Below are 25,519 nucleotides of genomic sequence, written 5' to 3'. Positions count from 1 at the left end.
CCTTTGCAGGAATGGTTCCTGTGAGGACACTGACAAGTCTTTAACTGTTTTGCAGTTTCCCCCAGAACATGTGAAAAATCTGACGGCAACTCATATAAACAGAACATAATGTATGTAAAAATACGTCAACCCACAATTAAAAAAACCTGTCCCACTTCTGTTTTCACATTAAGCATCATCTGTCTGATGTAATTTCTTCTTTCCCACCAACAGGACCAAAACAAACCTTTGCCACATTTCACAAGTTGGTGGAATTCAAAGCTTATCAGACATCTCGAGGGTTCTGATCAATGTCATTTAGGGCACTGGGCTTTCTTAATACTGTGCCAGAAGAAAAAAAAACACCAAAAAAACCAGGTCAAGCAGAGAGATTAACTGCATCCCTAAGGATCTTTGGGCAGTATTTCTATTGCCCATTGTTGTTTATTCTCAAGTTCATCAAAGTGGGATTTGACAGCTGGGCAAGAACCAGTACAGGTGGTAAAAGGGATGTGTGCATAACTACAGCATAGAAATCATGGAAACCTTAAAGTGGTGCCCTCTGGCACTTATACCTTAACACTATTTAGTGGAATCATATTTGAGTCACTTTGCTGTGTTTATCCATCTGTCCCTTGGAGTTAAAGTGGTGAAAGACTCTCCTGTAGTAGGTGCATACATAGAAGCAAGGAAAAGGTAATGCTTGCTGCAAGGCTGTCCTCCTGCTTCTCCCTGCCCACTTCCTATCTGTACAACCAAGTCTCCAGGAAGTCTTTGTGGTGACCAGAGCCAGGAGGGTTCCTGCCACCACATGCTGTGACCACAGAATCCAGATCTCCCTCCACCCTGTGCTCCCTGCTGCAAGGGCTGCTCTGCAGCAAAGGCTGCTGGACACTTGGAGGAGGTGGTGGCTTTGGGAGCTGGTTGAGCTTACACAGAGAGCAGTGGGGGCAAGAGGGAAATGGAGATGGCTGGTTCATCAGCTGCAGCTCTGCTCCTTGCATAGACTATCACCTTCCTTTCCACGGAAACTCAACTTGCCAGGCAGCATTGCCTACTGCTGCAGCTGTGCACCCTGTTTTTAAGGATGCCTTGGGTTGGCGTTTGCACGGAGAAGCTGCTGCTCAAAGAATGGCTCATTATTGCTGATGGAAAACGCAAAGGCAAATATTTGTGTGTTATAAATGCAAGATAAAAAATTAGGTGGTGTTTAACCAGATTGCACTCTGGACTTGGGTAGGCCTTGGTCTGCGCAACACAATAGCCTGCCTGCAAGAACTTGCCCCTTTTTATGACTTAGTCGTCTTTGAAAATGGTCCAAAGTTCATGTAGAAGAAAAACTCCACAGGCAGCAATGGCTGGAAGTCACAAGGTGGGCTGCACGTGGGAATCCAGCTCTGCTGGCTGTGCTGGCACTCAGACCAGCCTGCTGTTGGGTCTGCCCTGTGGGAGCAGGACTTGGTGTGATGCTTCGGCACTGGGGAAATGCAGGTTTCCTGATTTTTCCTTTTCACCACAATGTGCTATCACATTTGTCATGGCGTGCCTTCTGGAGGGCTCAACACTGCACAGGAGGAGCAATGCTGACATCATGCTGGCACTCCAGGACATCCTGGTTTGTGTCCCATACCTGTCTAGACACCTAAGCTGCTTTGCCCAGGGCTTCCCATGGTTACCTCTTTTGTTTGCCTTTTCAGGCTGTATATTCTCTGGGCATGGCTTTCTTTGGTGTTTGTGCAGTGCCCAGGACGTCATGGCTGCAAATAAAGCCGACGAGTCATTAATCACCTCGGGATGGTGCCCCATGCATTTCCCACCGAAGTCACAGGGAGGTCTCCCCACGCAGGTCCAGGAAGGGAGTGGACACGTTGCCCTGGCTGGATGCCACAGCATAGGCTGCAGCATCCAACCCTCACCCTTGTTCTCTGGATCCTCTTCTGCCCAGGACCCCAGCAGCATCCCCACAGCAGAGGAGCATTCCCCACACCGCTTGGCCAGATGTGTTTGTGGTGCCTTCCCGCAACATTCCCGAAGGAGTGGCTGGAGCAGGGGCTCTGGCAGGGGATGGCAGCACAGTGGGCAGGCAGAGAGCTGAGACCCAGAATTGTCTCTCAGACTCTGCAGAACTCTCTGGCTGCCCCCCCTCTTAAAAACTAGATAAAACAGACCAGAAAAAGCTGTGTTTTGGTAAAAGAACAAAGCTGACTGGTTTAATCCACCCTGCAAGAGCCAATTAGCCAAGGAAGGGAAAAAAAAAATGAGGTCATTTACCCTCACCACTTTGTGGCTACTCCAAAAGAAAAAAAAGTATATAGGGTCTGTTCAAGAATGACAAAGAACAACATTTGTGACTGCAGATGGGTGCATTTTATATTTAGTCAGTGGTCAAAGTGGAGGGAAAGAAAAAAGTCTTGTATGGAAATAAAAATACTGTGAAGTTTTGTTAGGCAACCCATTAATCTGGAATGCAGAAATACAGATAGGGAAAAACGTGCAACTAGGTTCATATGAAGTCTTAAAATGGCTTATGTAGCACACAAGGAAATCTATTTTCAGTGCATTATTTTGCTACAGTGAAGATTTGCCTTATGGGCAACATATTCTTCAGTAACTTTGCATTGTTCAGTCGCAAGGATAAGATGGTTCCTTGAATGTGATCTCACAGGAAGAAAAACTCTTCCCTGCAATACCACATGTTGTAAAACAGGCTGCTTATGGAAAGGAGCCAGAGCCTCTTAAATCAGGGAAGAATATTTCCACTGGCATTACTTGCCCATGGTCACTGGCAGAGCTGGTTCCTCACGATGACACCTAAAGGGTGAATTAATCAATTCTCAGCCCAGTCCTGAGCCCTTTAATAAAGGCAGCAAATCCTTCATGATGGAGAAGGTGCAGATACATTCATGCTAATTCAGTCTAACTCACACAGAAGCAGAATGATCTGTGGGTGTTACATGCATCCTTCTAGACAGCCATCATCCAAGTAAAGGCTGCAGCCTCAACACTGCCCTTCATATTTCTGTCTGCAGAGTATTCAGCATTTGTTCCATGGGCAATGCTGTAATCCAGGAGAAGGAAGCCAAAGCAGAGCATCAGGGGAAGGCAAGCTTCCCCTCTTCTACAAGCTTTCTCATTCTGCCCAGCAGCTCAGCTGGGACTGTGGGATCTTGCCGCACAGTTAGAGATTAGTACATTATGTTCCACTCTGAGGGTGTACTGGAAGGAAAGGGTACATAAATATACAGATTTTAAGCATAGAAAGTCCCCATTAGACTCCTAATCTGGTATCCAGCCCAAGAAATGTCATGGTCATTTCTTTATTAAGAGTCGACTTCAGCTGGTGAAGCATAGGAAAATGATCTGCTGAACTAAAATGCAAGAGGAGCGTGCTCTCGCTAAATCGTTGTGTCTTTAGTGTCTTCTTTTATTTTTTTTATTAAGCATAAATGGGTGTAGAGTTACTCATGATGAGTCATTGAGATTGTACCTGGAGTGGTAAGGCTGCTAATCTTTCCTTTGGAGCACTGCTCTTGCACCTGTTTATTCTAGAAGAGATTTGCCTCTGCAGGCCTTATCACAAGCACACCTAGGTATTAGCTTTAATAATGTAATGACATTATTAAAACAAGGAGATTCTGCAATCTTTAATTCTTCTTGCTGTGGACTGTTAGGCTTACTGTCAAGCCTTTTTGTTAAATATTTTGGTTTGGTTAGGATTTGGGTTCTTATTCTCTGATTCATCTTCAGAGTATTTTACCTAACAGCTGTTAGCCTTTGAATTGCTGTGGCTGTGGGAGCACGTAGGTTAAAGCATGAGGTTTTGCACCAAAATTCAGACAACAAGAAGCGTTGCCCAGGCAGTGAAAATGTTAAATGGGCCCCTCTGGCTGCCGTGCGGAGATGACTTTGTCTCCGAATGACAAATGTTGTGCACGTGATGGCAAGTCTTCAGCCCGCAGAGACAGCCTGCCTGATTCACAGCTTCAGTCAGTCGTCGTTTCAGCCCTGCCATCTCTCACCTCCGTCGCCTCCCTTCTGATAGATCTGATATACCTGAGGTTCCTGTCTGCCTGCCCCCAGCCCGCCGTGGGAGCCGTCGGTGCGGCACTTCTCCTTTGCGTAGCTGCTGGCCAGAAATAGCTCTGGTGGGTTTGAGATTGAGTAATGCTCTTTCCCACTGGTGGAGCAGCACCAGTTGCTCAGGTGTTTGCTTTTGGCTGCACACTGAAACAGGGGGACAAGGGGAATAGCCAGGAGAGGGCTTTTGCCACCATTTGCCCACGTCCTGGCTGCACGTTACAGTTTTCTCTTCACCTCTTCATTATCGGTTTTATCCCTCACGCTCTTTCTGGTCTCTTCAGGCATTCAGGGTTTCAAGGACCTATTTTTAAAAGTGAAATAATATTTAGTTTAAGCTGTTGCCATTTCCCGGCTCTATTTAACCACGTGGTGGTAGTTCTGTGATGTGGTTTACTGGTCACTGGAAAGTTGACATCACCAAAAGCATTTCATTCACAATCTGAGATTTTTGTGATGAATTATAGGCCTGCAAGAAAATAACTGGAATTGCAAAGTTGTGACTTGGGTGCTGATTTGGTTTAATTTTTATCAACAGTGAAGGCTGTCCATGAAGGAACTGTTGCATGAGACGTGATTATGATTAAGTATTTAACACAGTTCTCCTCTTTCCCCTTGTGCACCCACAACTGTAAAATTTTCCAGAGTTGTTACTATTATGTGCTTCAACAGAGTGCCTGGAAGCACCAGCCACAGAGCAGCGCCCATTGAGAACCAGGTTCTGTTTTTACTCTAAAATAATTTTTTAGGCAAGCCTCTGAAACTGGCAATGGGCTGAAGAAATCTGGGGTCTGGTTAGCTGTACTGCTGACCCAAATCAGGCAGGAAGCTGGAAGACTGCTGGCACAGTCAGTACCTGTGAGAGGAGAGGCAGTGGCTCATATTTGAAGAAGCAGCAGCAACGAACTGCAGAGGTTGTATCAGCTGTGCTAGCTTGGGCTACTTTGGTTCAGGAAAAGTTGCTCAAAGCTCACTCCTGTTGACAAAGGCAAATGAAGCCCCAAATCCATGGATTTTTCAGTTCTATACCAGGCAAGTCTAAGGACCTCAAAAGCAAGTGGTTTGAATAAACCTGGGCTCCAAAGTATAAAGAACAAGTGGTGTGTGCAAGGCAGGACACACGTAGTTGTCTTTCCCATAGGTACTGTGATGCTGTAATAATAAATGGAGAAAAAAAAGAGAAATGATGACAGATTACTTGAATACTCTCCAGAAACAACTACACTGACCAAGAAGGTGTCACCTTAAAAGATAGTTACCACTTGACATGTTTCTTTACATCTCAGTTTTTGCAAAACTAAGATTATCGCTAATGAGCAATCCTCATTGAAATCTCAGGTTCTTGTTCAAAAGTGTCATGGGAAAAAGACTCTGGAAACCCCCGACCTTGTTCTTCCAGATTTTTTGTCTTTTAAAGGAAAGAGGCCCATGCAACTCTATCTTTTCTGAAATGTGAAGAGCTAGAAGAGTAATTTTAGCATCCATGACACACAGCTTCTGCTGCCCTTGGATTGCTCAACAGCACAAAGAATAAATATTTCCTTAAGCCTGAGGACAGAAGTCTGAATGCTGCTGGTTCCCCCCTTCAGAAGCACCTGTGTGTGTGTTTTTTTAAGGTCTGAGTAACACGGTGGTGCTTTGTAGCACTGTCATCAATGTTCTCCAACCCTAAAAGCACAAGCACACGCTTGCTTAGCGTCCTTTTCAATGATAAGCAAGAAAAACCCCAAACCTGAAGCTGAAAAGGCTGCCTGCAGCACCACACCAAAATATAATCTTTCTGCAAACCTTGATGTAAGCATGCCTGTTTTTACAAAGACGTCTCTTGTACCTCTCATGTGCTCAAAGGTAGGCAGATATTGGTGTGCTTTACCAAACTGGATCTATCAAGCCTGGAGGAGGTTTGTGGTTTTTGCCCTGGATTCTTCCCCTGTCCTATATAATTGTTCTGAATTAATATTAATCAAATGGGAAAGCTGCCTGGTTTTTAGGAACTGGTGAAAATCTGTGCTTTTCACACTTTGGAAGTGAGAAATTAAATTACACAGGAAACCTAGAGCTCTTTGAGGCATTTATTTGCACATGGTGGTGGGATTTGATGAGCAGCTTCATCAATAGTGAGACCAATAAAAGAATTACCAGACTGGGTTTTGTCTCATTTAAGCACCTCAGAGGAAGTTGGCACTTTCTCTCTCTAGATAAGAGCTTGGTGGCGTCCAGATCACTCTGACCCACAGGCCAGCATCCGATGAGAGGAAGGATGTTCCAGGGGTTACGGAGCAAACTTGAGCCTTGGGAGACTTGGTTTGGTTTCCTGTCACCTCTGTAAAGCCAGATGGCCTCCTGGTGCAAGTTCCTCATCTGCAAATGAATTGAACTTCCCTATCTCAGAAGGACACATTGGCAGGAATGTGCTGGTGATGGTGAAGCATCAGGTCATCATGCTGCCAGCAGCACAAGTACTTCTCAGCCCCCAGAGAAAGCTGATGTACAGTTTGAGATAGACACATCTGCCTGGCAGAGGGAATAACAAGGAATAGCCCTGACATCAACAGAGCCGTGTTAGCAAAATGTCCTGAGTGTGGCTCCCATGATAAGAAAACTCCAGGTTTCTTTGGTTTCCCTTCCTGTCCTCTCTTCCGCCAGCTTTCACACTTGGCGGGTCCAGCCAGTCCATACCAGGCCAAAATCCCTCACCTTCACCTTGGGGTTAGCCCGTGGGTGCTGAGAGCCTTGTCTTTGCAACATCGGATATAATAAAAAGAGGGAGTATTGCAGCTTTATGGATGTGTTGGCTTGTATGAAAAGGGGAAGGACACGGGCACAGAAGAGGCTGGTTATTGACACAGAGCATAGATTATTGCAGCTGTGAGCTGTTCCATAACAATAGCCCTCCTTATATGATAAAACATGGTGGTATCAAACAATTTCCAAAAGGTGGCCAAGCAATTAGCCTGCTCCCTTTGCCTCAGCTCCAGAGCCCTGCTGGTTCTCCTCAGGCTGAGTTGTGGTTTGCAGAAATTACTCCAGACCCTTTAGCTGAATGCTCTTTAGCAGATTTGCATATCCTTCCGTAAAAAGGATGACTTTGCCCTTGTTTGACACTTCAGTAATTTTTTTAGTCTTTTCGTCTGAAGAGGAACTATTAAACATGGGCAAACGAGGAAGAAGAGGACATTCTGTGTCAAAAAGCGAGTGACTGGACCTGCTGTTGGTCTCATCACGTTTGTTACCTTTTCAGTTGGCTGGGTAGGCAGTCAATTGCTCAAGACACTCTTAGTGCTTGGTTCCACATCATCACCTCAGCCCTTTGCTGGCCATCTCAGTGTTTTAGCCTGAAGTGCGCTACAGAAAACAAGCTCTTTCAACTACAGGGGTCACTGCACTGTGTCACTGTTCAGCTGCCAGGCTGGCCCAGCTTTCCTTTTCCTAGATCGTTCCCTCACCAGCACTGGTTGTTATCCCATGCCCCTCCTTGGAGGTGCTGTGTAAACACAGAATGCAATGTTTGTTCCTAAAATGCATAATCTAATCGTGGGAAAGGTACAGCTAATGAATGCAAAGAAAGAGACAAGGAAACAATGAGACAACAGAAAATTTCTTGCAAGACCAGACTTTTAACTCGACCTGGGATTGTTGTAAGGATAAGAAAAAAGGCTATAAGCTGTTTATGCCCTGCAAAAATATGAAATGTCAAGACTTCTGTCTTGTGCTACTTTTTCTGTTCCAGACACAGCTAGCACAGTTTTGATAAACACAAGTCGTGCACCAACCCATGGCTCAAACTCTAAGCCAAAAGGTGGTGCTTTAAAAAAAAAAACAAAACTAATCTTTTTGGTCATCTTTAATTTACAGGAACCTTCCCAGCACTAGAAGAAGACAAGGTGCTTAGGGAAAACTGTTTTCTTTTTAAAGAAGTTGCTATTGCTTAAACTGGAAAAGGAGGAAGAAGAAGATGTAAAGACTTGGAGGAAACAAGGAGAGAATGCTAAGTAGAGGAATGGGAACCAGTATCAGCAGGCACAGGGCTGTCATGTGCTATTAGATGGCAAAACCACCCTTTAACCAGCAGCAGAAATTTATTGCAGCTTTGTCCAAGTAAATGAGGTTTTAACAGCTGTATCAAATAGTGAAGGATTCCTTGCTATGAGCTAGCTTTTGAATCACCTGATTTAATTGCAAGATCAACTACTGTAACGTGTTGAGTTTGCCTAGAAGACTCTGGGCAGACAAAGCAGGGTCAGTGAAGGGCTGGGCACAATGCTTGGCTGGCCAGGATTCTCAGCACTAGCCATGTCCTGTAGCCTGGGCTGTGGGTGGGACCACTGTGGGTACAGGCAGCTGAGAGCAGGGAGGGGATGTAGAGCCCCATGAGGGACAGAGGCTACTCTGCTCCCCACTTTGCGAATGCCCTGTCATGTACCCATTTCAGGTGGTTGTGGGGGTCATTTGTGTTGGTTTGTGTTGGTTTTGTTTTGGGTTTTTTTGAGACACAGAAAGCTATTGGCTTAATTACATGACCTTTCTGGATGACTGCCTCAGTTACATGAGACACCCTCTGAGGGACACAGTGGAAGACATAAAAAGATGCAAAATTTATGTCCAGTATTTTATGGGACTAGCCAGGAGCATTGTGTATCCCAGTGGGAAGATGGGAATTTGTTCTTTTTCAGGAATATAAATCATTCACCTTGCTTGTTTGCTTAATGCTCTATATTAAAACTGACAGTTTCCCAGGTCTTGATCTGAGGTAATTTCTGTGGAAGAGGCTACAGAGATATCTCTGTACCATCTTTATTTCTTTACAATTGTTTTAAAGTTGTAGATTTTAAATAATAGGGTACTGTAAGAAAAGGTTATGTTGTAGGCCAAAAGTTAATGACAAATTGAAGGATGGGTTATTTATTTGTCACCTGGCTCTATTAAAAGTCCCTGTGTATACAGCATCAAGTACATACCTTTAGCATGTCTACAAAGCACCTTTGAAGTCACAAATGTTGGGTAACTTTTATTGCTTGGCTATGCACAATGCTATTCAGAAGGAAAGTCTTCCTTCCCCCTGCCAGCACTGTGACTGCAGGTCTGAAGCTCTCCAGGTGTATTGGTTCTCATGTTCTCTCTTTCCTTCCCTGCTCCAGTTGTCACTACAAATCACTCCACCATGTCAAAGCGAACAACACTATGAGTACTCTGGACGGTGCTGCAGGAAGTGTGAGCCAGGTATGTGAGCACTGCCTGGGCTGTGAGGCTGAGAAGCTCACAAGGAGCTGCTCTGTGGTCACTGGTGAGGCAGGCAGCTCTTGTGACTGCTGATGTATTGGCACGTGCCCTGCAGGTGCCTGATCTCAGGCTTACGAGTGCCTTCTAGTGCAGGAGTGGTTCTGCTGGCCTCAGCAAAGGCCACAGCAGCTGTTCTGTTGGGATACAGCCACTGTGGGAGATGGAAAGCAGCTTAATTCTTGTGCTCCCAGGCCATCCACTTCACAGATGTTTCAGTGCCACACTGAATGGGGGCCAGATTGACAAACTGAAAAGGTGCAGGAAGAAATGATTGTCCACAGCACTGTTAGCACCCAACCTGTTATTTTTCTCTAACCTTCTTAGACAGCTGCTCTGCAGCTTCCAGATGACCTGCTTGTCCTTTTCTCCATCACAGGGAAGTATTTGTCTGCTAGATGCACAGCTACTTCTGATAGTGTGTGCCAGCCGTGTGGCCCAAATGAGTATATGGATGTCTGGAATGAAGAAGATAAATGCTTACTACATAAAATATGTGATCAAGGTGAGCTGTTCATACTGCAGAACATTTTAATCCAAATTAGTGAAGCATGAAGATGGGAAAGTGTGTCTAGGGAAGTTACTTTGTTCAGGTGCTCAACACTGGAGGCTGAGCTTGCAGAAGAGCCTGACAGCAAGTGAGATCCCCAGACAGCAGAGATTCTGTGCTGTGCAGAGCACCATGACCTCAGTCTCTGTGCTGCTGATAGTGATTATCTTCACTGGGGCCATTCACCCCTGTGAGCTGATTTTAGAAGCTGTCCTTTTGCCCAGCGCATTCTGCATTCACTTCCCCTAATGTGTTTGTCTCACCCTTGAAAATGCTCTGGGTATTTTCTACAAAAGCCATAAGGAAATGTGTTGTTCAGGAGTGCAATTGGTGAGGAGCCCCTTGCTGATCAAGAGTTTCTTGTGCTTCCTGAAAGGCACCATTTCCTCTGACATGAATGATTTTGCATTTGCCATTCAAGCAAAACAAGTAGGTAGAACAGGAGGTTCAGAAACTTGAGACTTATTATCAGAGAGATTTTTTTCTCTCATCTGCTTTCTCTTTTAGGGAAAGCCTTGAGAGAAGTGAACCCAGGGAACAGCACGTTCCAACGGCAGTGTGCTTGTACGATGGGCTACCACTGGAATGAGGACTGCGACTGCTGTCAGCGAAATACCATGTGTGCTCCTGGACTCGGAGTCAAGCCTCCTGGTAAGATACAGAAAGGGAATGTACAAAGGGAAATGTCCAGCTCAGGCCAGCTGGATGAGGCCAGCGTTGTGTGGGCTGTGGCATGAGGGAGGGTACTTTATACTTTCAGATGACTGTCAACAGAAGATGCATGTCTGAGTTGTCATTACTACTGCATATAATCCTCCTAGGCTATTTACATTTTGAAGGCTTCTACCTCTGTAGTTTAAATAGTATCTTGGATCAAATGACTTCTGCAAGATATCACATGGACATGGCAGTAGTTGCAAGGTGTCCAGTGCATTTCTACTGTTTGCTGAGGTGTCTGACTGTGAGTCACTAGGTCATGAGTTGCTCCAATATTCAGAGAAGCACTCTTTTGGGGGCTGTTCCTGAGGTCAGATTTGCAATCTATTTTTGTGCAATGGCTTTGCTTTGCTATTTTGTAATGTTATAAGCAAGTTAAAAGTGGTTAACACCTTTCAGGTACCTCATGTATTCTGCTTTAGCAAGTATGCTTTAGATGGCTACGAATGCAAAGGTTTATTAGAGGCATTTCATTTACTTGTAAGTCTGATTAAAACAAGGTGTAAGTGTTTTGTGGGTGGAAAATAGACAGTCAAGTTCAGAATTGTAGTGAGCACTGGGAACAGCTGCACCAAGCATAAGGGACCCCAAAAAAAGCAGCACATAGAGTAATGGAGGAAGAAATTCTGCATGGGCCTGGAGGAGAGTTTCTGTTTTTTCTCCAGCCTAGCAAGTCCTGATACAGCATTTTGTTTACTGTAGCTTCATAGAGTGACAATACCAGTGAGGATCACTGACTGTGGCACAGCATCATCGTGAGGGAATTAATAGAAGGGGAAGGATGTAACAGCTGTATGTTATTTCACAATAACTGCAAATGGCTCCTGGTCATTTCTCTTTTTGATCATGTAGAGAAGTGCTCAGGTGAGGCTTTCTAGAGCTTACATGTGGCTGTCATTGTTGCCCTAATATAACCTAAGACCCACTCTTCAAGAAAGATTTTAGGGGGACTGCAGGGGGAGAGTGGAGCAGGAGGATGGGGACCATAGTCACCTTCCTCTCACTCAAAAGGAACCCACAGAAACGCAGATATGATGTTTTTCTTCCTTTGCTACACACAGTGCAACAAGACAAGGACACAATGTGTATACCATGTCCCAGAGGCTACTTCTCAAAGGTCTCTTCATCCACCGAGGAGTGTAAATCCTGGACCAAGTAAGTCCCTGGATCTTGTAAAAGGACCACACCAGCCAGAAGGCAGGGAGAAGCTTGGGCAAAGGCATTTCTCAGTGGGGTGTTCCAGGCTGCCTGCAGAGCACATGGAGCATCTCCATTGGCTATGCAGGGATGAAGGCATTCTCAGGCTGAGCCTTGAATTCTCCTCAGAGGAGAGCAGGAGAGAGCAGTGACAACAGAACTGCTGAGCCGAAAGTAAAGAAAGTATCTGAGGTTCTTAGGGGTAGAGAAATGTTACATGTTACTACAAAAAGTACTGCTCTGCATTAGTGTAGAAGCCACAACAAACTTCTTTGAGGGAACCAAGCTTCTTTGTCTTTCTTTTTAGCTGTACAGCTCTAGGAATGGAAGAAATCATGGCTGGGACTGACAAGTCTGATGCAGTTTGTGGAAAGCGGAAGATGCCTGAGCCATCAGAAGATGGTTTGTATCCTTTTACAGATTGTCTGCTTGAAAGTAGCAGAGAAGTGATCTTATTACTAGAGGTTTTAGCTGACTTAAATCCATTCCTATTGTGGGTGACTCTAGGGAGAGCAGCTGTATACCAAGACAGTGCTCTTGGAAAAGCCCACCTTTAAAAACTGCTTCAAGCCTGGCATCTCAAGGGCACATGCCCACTACTAAGCTGAATTTTATACCTCCCACTGAAACTGCATGTCAGCATTGCTGTTATAGCCATGATTCCATCGCGTTTACAGCTTGTTCATTTTGATGTGCTATATAAAGACTAGCAGCTCCTGTCCTTCCTTATTTTGTAGCAATGTATACAGTCTCAGCCTAATGCATCTCAGATATCTCAGTCTTGCCCTCTGTTCATTTCCTTCTTTGCTGTGGATATGGTACCGTGCTTGCCTGGCAAGCAGTGATCCATCATAACCTAAGATAAAAGGACAAATTTTTCCAGCTGAATCTATATTCTCCATGAGATGTATTTCCTCTGTCCCCTGCGTAAGATCAAGCTCAGCCCATGGCCTGCTGGCAGCTTGCAAGGGAACATTGAGAGAAGCCTGACCAGACAGCATTGTTCTGTGACACCAAGATTCTGGTTTTTATGGAGACGTCCTGGTACCAGGTACCTTCAGGGAGGCTGCTTGTAACAGAACTGCATGAGTGCTAGAGCTGTTTTTATTACAGAAACTAAAGATCAAATAGGAAGGAAAAACAGCCCTCTCCTGTAGAAAAGCAGGTAAAATGAGCAAGGATTGTCATACTGCTGAGTGAAGGCTGCATGTTGATGGCACTATCTTTTTTACACCCTACAGGCACAAACAAGATCTTATACGTGTTGATTGTCATCTTGTTTTTTGTGACACTAACTGGCGTTGTCATCTTCATCGTATACTACAAGAATAAGGGGAAAAAGCTGACAGGTACGTGGTAGCTAATTCTATTCATCAGTGTGACAGCTCTGGCTCTCTGTGCAGTCTGATTTCATGGGTAACCCCCAGGTTAAGAAGCTCAGGCCTCACACTGGAAGTTCTGTGCTATCTCTACATCTGTCCATATGGATATGCTTTACCTAGCACAAAGCCAGGCTTCAAATTCCTTTCCTCTAGGCAGACAGTGATTTATGGTGTATTACACTTAGCCCATGGAGTGACCATCCTCAGGGCAGATGTGACCATGATTGGAAGGAGGAGGACTGGTGCTGGGGGCTTTCACTGCAGCCTGGCTGCTCTGCAGCACCTGGCACAGCTGACCCCTTGGCCAAAGGGAAACAGGGACAGATGTAAGTCCTGTCTTCTTCACCTTACTTTCCCTGCTACCCAAAAACCTACATCTGGACAGGTTAAAATATGGATTTCAAGACAAAGCCCTGATGTGTATTTGAGAACAAGATGGAGGCAATGTTTTTAGCTGAAAGCTGAAGTTCTGATAAGGGATGGAAGAAATACTGGAAAGAAGTAGAATAAGCAGTTAAAGTAGAAAAATAAAAGAATTCCAGCAAAGGCATACTGGAGAACAGTGGGATACTGAGTTTCTTATTAATAGAATAGAAATACCTCCACATTCCTCAATTCTGTGTTAAGCCCTGTGTCTCTTTAGTGAAGGACATACCTCTATTGTTCTATTAATTTTTAATTTTTTTCCCCTAAACATGGAAAGCTTTTTCCATCATTTCCTTTCCCAAGTGCTAGCAATTTATGAAAAGTGTTAGGAGCAGTGGAAAGGAAGACAGAATTCACTTGTAAAGTATGTTTCAGCCTGTGTTTTAGAAGTAGGCTGCCTCTGCCACACTAAACATGGGTTGTGCTAAATCTGGAATTTCTGGGATGGGCTGGAGGAAATGGTGACTCTGCTTGCAAACCAAACACTTGCGATGCAGGGCAGGTTAGGGGGGAATGCAATTTCTTTGGTATTTCTACTGCCCTGCTGCTCTGCAGTGACAGCCCCTCATTGTCTTTGCATGGTGAATCCCGTTCACCCGAGCCTGGGAGAATTGCAGGCTCAGGAAGAAGCCCTTCCTCCTTGGTGTGGTACTGTTGGTAAATGTGCAGACTCAACATCAGAGCAACAGAGTCGTTGCTGGGAACTGACAGTGGCTGTACAGCTGATCTATCTTCAGCTATGCAAAACCATCATAAGCTTCAAATGTACATGGGACTTGAGCCCTGCAAAGTCTCCTGAATGTGTATTCAGAAAACAAGGATTGCTCACTGTGCCAGTTGTTGCCCTAAAGCATGTTGGACTTAAACTTTTCCTTCAGAGATACTCCAAAGAAATTGGAATGAGTTTCCCCATTAAGCATACTCTGATTAAGTAGAATATGCTATATTTGAGCCTGCCATTCTGTGGTTTCAGTGGCTTACCCTCTTCTCTCCAGGCTTCTCACTCCTGTCTGGGAAGGGCCTTTGGGCCATCCATGTGACTTCTCTTGAAATAGACCATTTCTGCTGTGAGCGGGTCGTTGTTGGGCCAGTCATAGCTTGGTGTGACATATGACCAGGAAAGAAACCCCATTTGATGTGGAACACAGTTTAACCGTGGTCTATTTTGGGATCTTGGAAACATTTGTTCCACAGAAATATATCCCTGTTCCAGTTACAACGAATCCTCAGCTAGACCGATGGTGGGACACTTGAACAGGCAGTAAAAACAGGCTTGCTGGTTTTATTTAATATGATATTGCGGATTGTGAATGACTGTGGGTGTTTAGGTCTGTGGTTAACTTAAGTGCCTGCTATATGTCACAGCTACTCTTTTGTTTTCCCTACAGCAGATCTACAGAACTGGGCTAATGAAGTGTGCAGCCAAATAAAAGGAACAAAGGTAAAGTCAAAGATGGTAGCATTTTCCCTTTGTTTTGTGTTTTCCTCATGGCATTCCTGACACCCCTTCTGAAGCAGACTCCACAGTAATCTTTGACTAGACAACAAATCTTGAGTTCCTCAAAAAATGCTTGCAGCTTTGGCTTTTTCAGTCTGGTTTTCTGTGAATGTGAGCCATATGCAATCACCATTCACAAATAGCTTCTGAACCTGTTCTCTGATTTCAGCCAGTTTTAACAGAGATAAAGGTCTCGTGATTATTTAAAATTTATGACGAGAAAGTTAAACATGAACCCACTGGTTGCTGAACACCTGAGACTGCCTAGGAGAGAGCCTTTCTAAATCCTAAGAGCAGGAAAAGCTTCAGCTGAGTTTGCCCCTTGTTACATACCAGAGTGCTCACAGGGAAGAAACCTGGCTTTGGGTAGATGCCAAAAATGCCAGGCATGCAAGGCATTAAACAGAGCCATCAGCTCTTCAGCCAAAGAAATTGGCTGTTTGAATCCTTTACTCTAGGGAGGAAGAAGTCCTTCTTGTCCATTCTTATGGGGAATAAGTAAGAGCTTTTGCTCTGGAAGATCACCAGCCCCATGCTTGAAACACTCAGATGGTGGTACTGATTCAAGTTCTTGTGCACAGGCTGCTTAACACAGTGGATGTGTCCACCACCCCTTCTAGAAGCTGTGATGAGCTTAGCTGTTGAAAGGCTCAAATTCCACTGCTTAAAGGAAGAACCAAACATACCAAAAAACCCACCTTTCTGAGCAGGCAGTTCCTCTTTTGTCTCATAAGTTTTCATGCAACCTCCTGTCTTGGCAGCTGCTCAAATCCTCTGGGAGAGAGGAGTGAATCAACAGCAATTAGTGGCTGGCAGCACTTACACTCTCTTTTCTATCTTGGAAGATCTGAACAGACACTAGAAATTAAAGGTGTCAGTTCCCAAATGCCCATTTTTAAAGCACAACTTGTACAAACTGATCAAAACCCCTGAAGTACTGTCCAACCCTTTTTTGGGAGATGCTAGCAAAAATAAAGCTTTACTTTGTCAAGTAGTGGGACAACATGATGTTATAGGCCTTTGCATTTGTTGTCCTAAGTTTTCTGGTTAATACAACCTTGTTTGTGTTTTTTCCTAGCTTGTCTCAGAACTTCTGAATCAACCCAGGTTCTTTCTTCAACTATTGCTGATATTAAAAGTTCAGCCCCCAGTAAGGCCTTCACAGGTCAAAAGTCCTTCAGACACATGGGGGGATTTCCAAAACCTCATGAGCAGTTAGGTGGGTCTTACTAATGGTCCATAAGGAACAGCAGAATCCAACAACTCTTCTAGATTTATTAACTCTTCTTAAATGGTCTCAAAAAAGCTAGGAATAATTGTCTCACAAGATTAAATGTTATTGCCCCCCAGGCCACCAGATTTTGTTCTGAACACCTGCTGAGCAAGCACCAGTGAGTTTCACAGCAGAATAGAATTACACTTCAAGACTGAAATATAGCAGTGCTGCTCAATCTCAGCAGCTCCACACAGAGGAAGGACTATGATCTGCCTTTTCCTTTTTTGTCTAGAAAATAACTTTATGCCAATCTCCTTATTAGAGGCATTTTTACTTTTAATTTCTTTCAGGAATCCCCCAGAGATGCATTTGTTACTGTGAACATCACGAGTCCTGCTGTCCCCCAGACCTCTGAAGATACGTGTCTGCTGGGCCCCTCTGGCTCTCCTGTCCCTGGAAACTCATGCTGCACCACTGGTCCCACTCCTTGCAAGAATGAGAGCCCCAGCACAGAGCCCTGTGAGGCAGGAGACTTTCCTGTGGTAACCGAGGCTGATGATTACCAATTCCCACCAGTTCCCACGGAAGATGAATACATGGATAAGGATCTCAATAACACCGATTATTTATCTTTACTAAGTCGGACTGCCAGTAAAACTGTGTCGTCATTTTCAGAACCAATGGAGGCAGGGGAGAATGACAGCTTGAACCAGTACTTTTCAGGTATTGGGAGTACAGAGGATGTATCAGTCTGTCAAGGCTTTCACACTCCCTCCAGCACAGATGGGGCACACATTGCCATGGACAAACTTCTTCAGAAATCTTGCCAACATGCCCACAGTTGCCTGAAGGAGACGGGCAACAAAGACACAGATCATTTTGCAACAAACTGTGACTCAGAGAAGATCTGTGTGAGGTGTGGCATTTTGTACAGAGAATCTCCCCAAAAGTGTAGCAAACCCTGTTGTGCTGCAGCTCACAGCACCTCCACCTCCCCAGAAACTGGTTCCTGTGCACAGTGCAACTGTGGTTTAAATTTTCTCTCTGCTGGTCAGAGCACTCTAGCAAATGATCTTGGTATGGAAGATGCATCTTCAGATAGTACCAACATGAAGTACCAGAACACAAACAGAAGCACTTCAGGGACACACAGAAGCACTTCAGGGACAAACAGCAGCACTTCAGACCTCCCTCCAGCATCTGGTAAGCCCATTAGGCTTCAACCATACATAGTTGTATAACATTATTCTCCTTGCTAGCTCACTAGTATTCAGAGGATCTGATTTAGGAGGGGAAGAAAATTATGGCTTTTCACTTAATTGCCCTGAAGCTAGTCCGAAAAAAAAATCTGAAGTAGTAAGACCATTTGGTTTGTATTGAATTCTGCAAGAAGAACGAGCCTATCCAGGGACCATTGTCCCACCCTGATCTAACCAGCAATGCAGAACTCACTTTCTGGCTGTCACTGCAGAGGCTAGAGAGTTCTGTTTGCAGGTGTGTGATTTGGAGAAAACTTAGAAGGAAGACAATATGAGGCACCTAGAGGCTGAGTGAAGGAAAGGTGCATAATACTCAGACAGATACTTTCCATTCACCAGCATGCACACACATTTTTGCCACTAGGTTTAAGTCCAGTTACATTTATACAGTGGTCTGTGGAACTCCAGCTGGAGCTGTCAACTGATGGCCATGACTGGGTCTAAGAGATTATCTACAATTTTCTTCTTTTAGCTCTTTGTTTTTATTTGCTAGAATATAAGTGTTCAATAAAATAGTTTCATACAGATACTGTTTCTCCATGAACATGTGCTTTGTCCCCTAAACAACTCTGAAACACTGATGCCAATTTAGTAATTGTCTACCAATTTATTAATTGAGTAAATAAATCAAAATTGTCAAATGAAAACAGGGGAAAAAAGTCACTCAAGCAAAAGCAGCAGAAGGGAAGTTATGAGCCTTCTCTGGATGAAACCTTCCTTCCCAGGCTTTTTTTCAGTATAAAAGTCTGCAATCTGCCTGTCATATGTTATTAGTTATTTTAGATTATAATCTCATAAAGTCGGATGCTCTATTTTTATTTATGTCAATGCACTGCCAAGCATAATGAGACCTTAGTGTTGACTGGGGCATCCAAGTATTACTGTAATACCCACAGCAGTTGTAAGCTGTTGCCCTTCTTTAAAACCATGTCGTGCCTTAAAATTTCTTTTGGAGACATTCTTGTCAGTCTGCCAAAGCCCAAAAACAACACACTTGAAGGCCCTTCCTCTCTCAACATGCATTCCATATGGCAATCTGAAAGTGTGTAGCATTCATCTTCTGAAGAGCAGAAACTTTCTGCTGCTTCAATTTCCTGAAATCCTGATGCAGTTTCACTATCTGATCTATACAAAATGCAGCAGGACTAAAGAGAACACAGATTATCTTTGTTATTGTTGGAAGGTGACTCTTGAGGTACAACTAAAAGTCAAGTTATATTTGGTACTGCTTTTCTTTCTAAATAGGACAGGAAGAGAAAGAGAAAATATTAAGGAGCAATAGAGCAAACAGGAGAGGTTGGATATAAGCGCCGTGCTAGCGAGTGCCATCTTAAATCTGCAGCATAATTCTTTATATGGGATTTTAATTGTGTCTGTGCCTTCAGATATGTACATGCTATAGTGCCATCTGGTGAAACCTGAGCACAGATACTGTGTTCCTAATTTGCCAGCTTTTACGCATGACTGCAGGAGGATACTGACAGAGCTGTGGGCAGCATCAGAGCGTGGGTTAGTTGATGGGTGGGTAACATGGCTTGCTGGCAGAGTAATTGTTCTGCCCACAGAATGGCCATGCCCTCCTGGCAGTGCCTGGTTGCATGAGGACTGGGACAGGGCTTAGCCATAGGTTCCACACTGAAGCAGCCCAGCCACAGTGGGGCTGCTCGTGTGGGTGCATCAGCATCTGTCATTTTACTAGGCCTTGTGAAATGCCCAGATGGAATAAATGTGCATGTAAAATAACTTTCTGTAAAGCTTCTCAAAGCAACTGAAGCCACCGGGCTTTGCGCACAGTTAATGCTAAAACAGAATGGTACAATGGAGGGTCAATGAAAAATGGGAAGAAAAAGGCAGTAGGAAATTCCATGAAGTTTTGGTCTTAGTTCACTAACACTCAAAATTACAACAGAACTGGTAAACTCTGTCCCTCCTGTGAAACAACCCTAGAGGACCAAAGTGAACCTCTGGACAGGTACCCCTTCCAGGGGCCACCTCTGGAGATGGAGGTAAGCCTTCAAGAACTTTTTTCAAACCCCACAAGCCTGGAGGCAGTCAGAACATGAAGGGTCAGTTCAGGCCCACCTCAAGTCCTGTGCAGGGCTACGGCATAAAGCACGAGTGCAGGAAGACTTAGCTGACTCACAACTGGGACTGGTTTTGCAGTCTTTCACTTCCAGATCCCAAACCAGGCTGGTTTGGCAGTGACAAGCTATTCTTACCACCTAGAGGCCATTAAATGTCTCAGAGAAAATTATTTGCTTACGTTGTCCCAGTTCTTAGTGAACAGCTACCACAAAAATTAATTTGTGTTTGTAATTAATATCAGGTAGTTTGAAGAGATAAAAAGACTGAAACACTGCAGAGAATAATGCTTTCATGCTGAAGGTGTCCCTTATACTTTTCGGGTACGAAGTGCTTTTCTTGGCACAGTCTAGGAAGCCCTTGTGTCCATTTTCTGTGCTTTTGGGCCTCAAATATCCTTTTGTTTCAGCATGGTATCTTCAGAAAGCACTGGAGGTTTGCCAGCCGCATTCAACTAAACATTATAAATGTGTTAATCTGACTTTTTTTCCCCTTCCCCACTGTCACATATATTTCTAAATTTTTGATCTCATGCTGAGCTGTGGTAACCTTCTTCACAGCACCTTTTGTGAGTGACAGGCAATCTGTTTAAAGACAAACAGTTATTTTTGTACTGCCATTATGCCCAAGAGTTTTGCTCATGGCAAACAGCCAAACTGAATTGAACACAGGGGGAAGAACCGGCAGGGAAAAACTCCCGCAGCAAAAACCCTTATGGACACCTCGTGTTAATCAACAGCACTTGGAAAGAAAGCAAAGAGCTAGGAATGCAGTGGTTTAGGTGAAATAAATAGGACTGCCTAAGGGGGGCCTATTAGAGAGACACTCGAGTGCTGCCCAGACTCAGCTGTGAGCAGGAACAGATCCTGACTCTGCACAGCTGGAGACCAGTGCCCAGTGCTGGCGTGCAAACATCACCCATGACCGCTGGAAAAACAGCATTTCTCTGGGCTGGGCCATGCTTACCTGCAAGGAAAATGGGAATGTCTCAAGTGTTGAGGAATGTAATGAAGAAAGGCACAAAATGTCTAAAAGGTGTCAGATCAGTCTCCAAGTAATAATGAAGTGAAGCACAGCAGGGAAAACATTTCTTAGTAAGTGTGTTCACAGACTAGGAAAGTTTTGTTTATTTGGTTTCTTCAGTTTGTTTCATTTTCAAACTTTAACAAGCTTGTTAGTTTCATGTTAGAAGTTTGTTCTCAGTTATTTTCTTTCTGCTCTGAGGGAAGTTTATTAATTCCCAGAGCCTGGCCCTGCTGTCACTTAGGTCAGCAGCCCAGTCCTTGAATAGCAGAAAGATTAAATTTATACTGAAAAATCTCTAACCTCAGGCAGACTGACTGAAACCATAACTCTGTTAAGCTGCTATAAAATAGACTCTGTCTCTTCACTGGAGTCAGCCTATATCCAGGTAAATCCATGAGGGGGCTAGGTGAGTGCCAGAGTGTACCTAGGTGGAGGATCTGCCCACATAAGATAATTGTGTAAACTCTGTGTCATTTGGATGCTGTGTAACTGTGTGATCTGATGTTAAGTCTTTCAGTATTTATTCAGTAAGCCTCCTATCTGGCCCAAATGGTAGGACTGATTGGGGTTTTATTGCCTCTTTGGTAAACAGTGTGATTTCTGGGATTTTAAGAAAAAATAAATCTCATAATCAGAAATAATTAGCATTTCAACACAAACCGCAGGCGGAGGCAGATTGGACACAGCTTTGTGCATTATGCAGCACAGGGAACATGAGATGGTCACCCTCTCTCTGGCTTCCCAGATCACAGCTCAGAGGAAAATGTTTCCAACCCTTCCAGACAGGCTCCCTGTGTATGACAGACTTTGTCCTCAGGAGACAAAAATGGAAATAATGAAAAGGTCCCGTGGAAGGCATTGATTATAAGAACATCCTCATGTCACAGGGGAAAAAATAATGGAACAAGAATAAAGCCACCACAGCAGATTAAGTTCACTGCACTAAGTGTCCACCTTGTGAGGGGAAAATATTAATCATGTGTATCTTCTTTTCTCCCCACTCCTTCCCTAGGAAATGTGACTGGAAACAGTAACTCCACCTTTATTTCAAGTGGACAAGTAATGAATTTCAAGGGTGACATCATTGTTGTCTACCTTAGCCAAAACTCTCAGGAGGGGGCAACAGCCTCGGGGTCAAGCGAGGAGAACGTGGGCAGCCCGGTGCAGGAGGAGAACGTGAGCCGCTGCGAGACCTTCGCCGGCAATGCCCAGCACTACAAGGAGAAGTGTGCGGAGCTGCAGGGCACCCGCCCGGCCCCGGGGAGTGGGGGGCCACGCTGGCCTGGTGGAGCCCTAGCCCAGGAAAGTGGCTCTTCCTGTGGTGAACAAGCCTGCCAGCCTGTGCAGGAGGAGGGAAAGCTGGGACATTTCTCGGAGAAGGTGTTGAACTGAGGGGACATGGTGTCCTCGCTGCGGGCCAGGGCGCCGGCAGGCAGCCCCCGATGGGGCGTGGGGTTGCTGCCAAAATCCCAGGTGTCACGACAGACTGGAAGACTGTTGCTGCCCCTGGTGTCTCCTGGGAAATTTTACAGCTGGAAGGACCCTCATGGCACACATGGTGGTGGTGGTGGTGGTGCTGCTCTGGGTGGAAGTGGCCGATGGGGACAGGTGCACCATGAAGCCAAGCATGCTGTCCCCATTGCAGAAGCAGCAGCAGGGCTTTCTCCTTTCCCACATGGGGCAATGGGCTCCCTGCCTGCCCCCTGTTCCCTGGCACCTCTCCCCAGCAAGTGGCAAAAGGGAGCTGAGATCCATCGGCCTGGGGACTCTGTGAGGAGGAGAGAGCTGCCGGCCGGGTGTGTGGGATGCTCCCAGACAGGGGACAATGTGGCCAAGGACCAGACTGATGGGGGCCCGTGAGCTCTGCCTCGGGGTTTGCTTTTTGCAACTAAGCTCTACCCATTTTGCTGGGTCTTGGAGATGGAAGGAAGCCATAGTGCTGCTGCCACCTTTGCCTCCCTGTGGTAGTCTGGCAGGTAACATCATCCCTTCCCATCTTTCCCAGAGGAAGCAGGCACTCCAGTCTCAAAACAGTGCCGGAGACAAGGTCCTGGTCTGCCCCTTATTGACTTGTGGGTATAAATAGGTGTGTGTAATGCTGCCACAAGCAGATGATAACAGGCAAAATACAGCTGATATGCTTTAAAAGCATGTCAGATTAATCTCGAGCAAAGAGCATTTACAGTGACCCTGATTCACCTCTGCCTTATTGCACCTCTCCAGAGGAGTTCAAACCTCTGGAATTGAAAGTGACATGTGCCTGGTACACTGCTACAGGAGTAACATCACTATAGTTTAACACAAAGAGCTGCTAGGAGGTGGGGAAAGGGTCAGTGACAACCAGCTGTAGATATTTCCTGAGTTACAGGACAGGAAGGGATTACCCAAAGATGGAGAATTTGGTCAGGGTCAAACACTCATTCTTTTATCTGCCCAAACAATTTTGTCATTCCCTCTGCTATTTTCATTAGAAAGCAGAGATTTACTTAGGTAGCATGAAGCTGTTTCCAGAACTTGGCCCATCTGAGCTGAAGTCAGAGTGTAGCCTCTGTCACACTGAGAGCTGGTGAGCAATGGGACCAGAGGTTTGGCATTAAAGAATAACAGTAGTCATATTTAGAAGGGAATCTTGGCTACTCAGTTGACTTTGGTTCATGTCCAATATTCTGCAGCCTTCTTCAGCAGCCACTGTGTAGAGGAAGTTGAAGGGAACAGAGTCTCAAGGAACTCCTAAGAGAAAAAGGCAGCATTTTTAAAGATTTCCTGACAAGGGATAATTTTCTGACATTTTCCTGCACATGTGAGTGTTGCAGGAATCCATCTGCAGCCAGAGCCTTCAGGAGGGCAAGTTCTCTGTTTCCTACCAGACAGCAAAGAGATCTCTTACCTAGTGTAGTTTTGGCTTCCCTGTTGGAAAACGTCTCTGGTAGGGAGTGCTTCTCCCCAGGTAGGTTTTACAGCTGTGAGGTTCACTGCATAGCTGCTCTGGTTGCAGTAGTACTGCTCTGTGGGGAAAGAGCACCTATGAAGCTGACAAGGTGATCACTGTGTCATGACGAGCTTCTCATGCATAAAACAAAAGGATGGGCTTAGCCACCTTCACCTCTCAGGAGAATAATTCTGCATTGTTTATATATCTGGCATGTAAAGTTCAGTGCAAATGTGCAAGACTCGCTCCTGGGTGACTGGCAAAAAGGCCAAATGAAGAACCAGTCTCACTTTCACCTCTATGTGGCCTTCAAAAAACTAGATCACCCTAGCCTAGACTCAGCCAGGCAGGTAGATTGTCCCATTCAGTGATGGCCCAAGCTACCTCTGCCTCTCTGAAGGTGTGTAACTGAGGCTCTCTTATCTGTGGTATTCTTTTGTCTTTTCCTGCTGGATCTTTTACAACCTCTTTCTAGCCTGTTCTGGGGTAGTTCTGTATCTCCTAGGCACTGGTACCATAGAGACAAGGAAGCAGAACCACCATCACCTCCAGGCAAGGTGGTGCAGATATTTTCCCACTTCATCTTAATTTTTTCAGTGGCATTTTTCTGGAAAGTATTCTCCAAGACATCAGTCCTGCTGGAAAGCATCCAACCAGCCCCATTTACAGGGCAGGTAGGACTGAATTCTTGTGCTCATCTCTGGGTAAATTACCTGTCTGCAGATCTGCCACCTTCTCTTTCTGCGGCTTCTTTCTTCCCTTTGTTTGTATCTGCCACCAGAGAGCAGACTCAAAATCCTGGTTTGAAGGGAGACAATGGGAATTTACTATGGGTCCTCAATGAGGACACATTTTTCACCAGCTGAATCTCAGGTTCCTACTGGGCAAGGATTGAAACTAGGATCATCAGCAAGCATGAAGAAATGAGTCCCATAAGGGAAACGTGATGCACCAACAGATCCAGTTCTTTTCTTCCTCCAGAGCCTACTCCAAAGTGCAAAAACAATATCACAGCCATTAGCATGCTGCATGTTCCTTGGGTCTCTGCCTGACTGCTTAGACATGAATCCCAAAGGGACTTCTTTATCCTCATGATTTCATTTGTCATCAGTTTGGAGCTGGGGGTGGTTTTTAGCATCTGTTTGTACAAAAGGAATCTGTGCATTGGGCACTAATTCAGAGGCTTCTGGCTGCTATTGTAATACACATAATTAATGATAATAAAAATATGAAATATCTATTTGAGTAAAGGTGAAGGTTTTATTTGAATAATAGGGAAAATAAAATACATTATTATATGTTTGTGCCTGTTTAAAAAAAAAGGAAAAAAGCTAAATGTGAATATGATTACACTCCTAGTTAGGCTTTTTTAACATTTTTTCTATGTTGAGTTGTTTAAACAAGAAGTGCTTCCCTTCCACAGTGTGCTGCAACGCACATTGTGTACCTGCACAGAACCAAACAGGAGCTCTCACAGGCCTGTTGTGGGAATGCTTTACTGCTGAGAACTCGGCACTGATTCCAACTCATTCCTGAAGTCTCCTCCTGCATAGCATGCATATTTACAAGTCTTTTATTCTGAGGAATCACATGCATTATCCATGGTGAATATACTAGGTGTTCTTGAAAGTCAGCCACTTCAGACCTGGCAGGACACGAGTAATTCTGCATATAGCCGTGGGAAAACAAAGGCACTGGAGCAGCCCTTCTTATCCCCATGGAACACAATATGGCATTAAAGATCAATATAGAAAACTACTGTTAATCTGTGTACTTTGTTACATGTTCACACAGAGATGGGAAATTACTCTGCAAGGATTACAGCCTGCCTGGGACTAGCATCACTAAAATGTCATTTCTACTTGTCCTTTTTATCATGTTGATGGTATCTGAGCAATTACACT

The 25,519-nt window shown here is 44.7% G+C and overlaps 1 protein-coding gene across 2 annotated transcripts in view; it reads left to right on the top strand.

The window, feature by feature from the left end:
- TNFRSF11A (TNF receptor superfamily member 11a) overlaps positions 1-24,853 on the top strand; it is a 28,952-nt gene extending 4,099 nt beyond the window's left edge. The window contains exons 3-11 of one of the 2 annotated variants that reach the window (XM_085052074.1): positions 9,195-9,276; positions 9,713-9,838; positions 10,391-10,534; positions 11,662-11,755; positions 12,105-12,199; positions 13,039-13,146; positions 14,994-15,046; positions 16,670-17,522; positions 21,699-24,853. In XM_085052074.1, coding sequence (XP_084908200.1) covers positions 9,195-9,276; positions 9,713-9,838; positions 10,391-10,534; positions 11,662-11,755; positions 12,105-12,199; positions 13,039-13,146; positions 14,994-15,046; positions 16,670-17,522; positions 21,699-22,078 — 1,935 coding nt within the window. In that variant the 3' untranslated portion in view covers positions 22,079-24,853. The remainder of the gene's footprint in view (positions 1-9,194; positions 9,277-9,712; positions 9,839-10,390; positions 10,535-11,661; positions 11,756-12,104; positions 12,200-13,038; positions 13,147-14,993; positions 15,047-16,669; positions 17,523-21,698) is intronic. The other variant, XM_085052075.1, reaches the window with a different exon arrangement.
- Positions 24,854-25,519: the final 666 nt, after the last annotated feature.

Source organism: Lichenostomus cassidix, chromosome 2, assembly GCF_008360975.1.
Source record: "Lichenostomus cassidix isolate B80296 chromosome 2, HeHo_3.0, whole genome shotgun sequence".
NCBI classification, from domain to species: Eukaryota; Metazoa; Chordata; class Aves; order Passeriformes; family Meliphagidae; genus Lichenostomus; species Lichenostomus cassidix.
The sequence above is the reverse complement of the archived record's forward strand: the minus strand, read 5'-3'. Positions and strand labels throughout refer to the sequence as shown.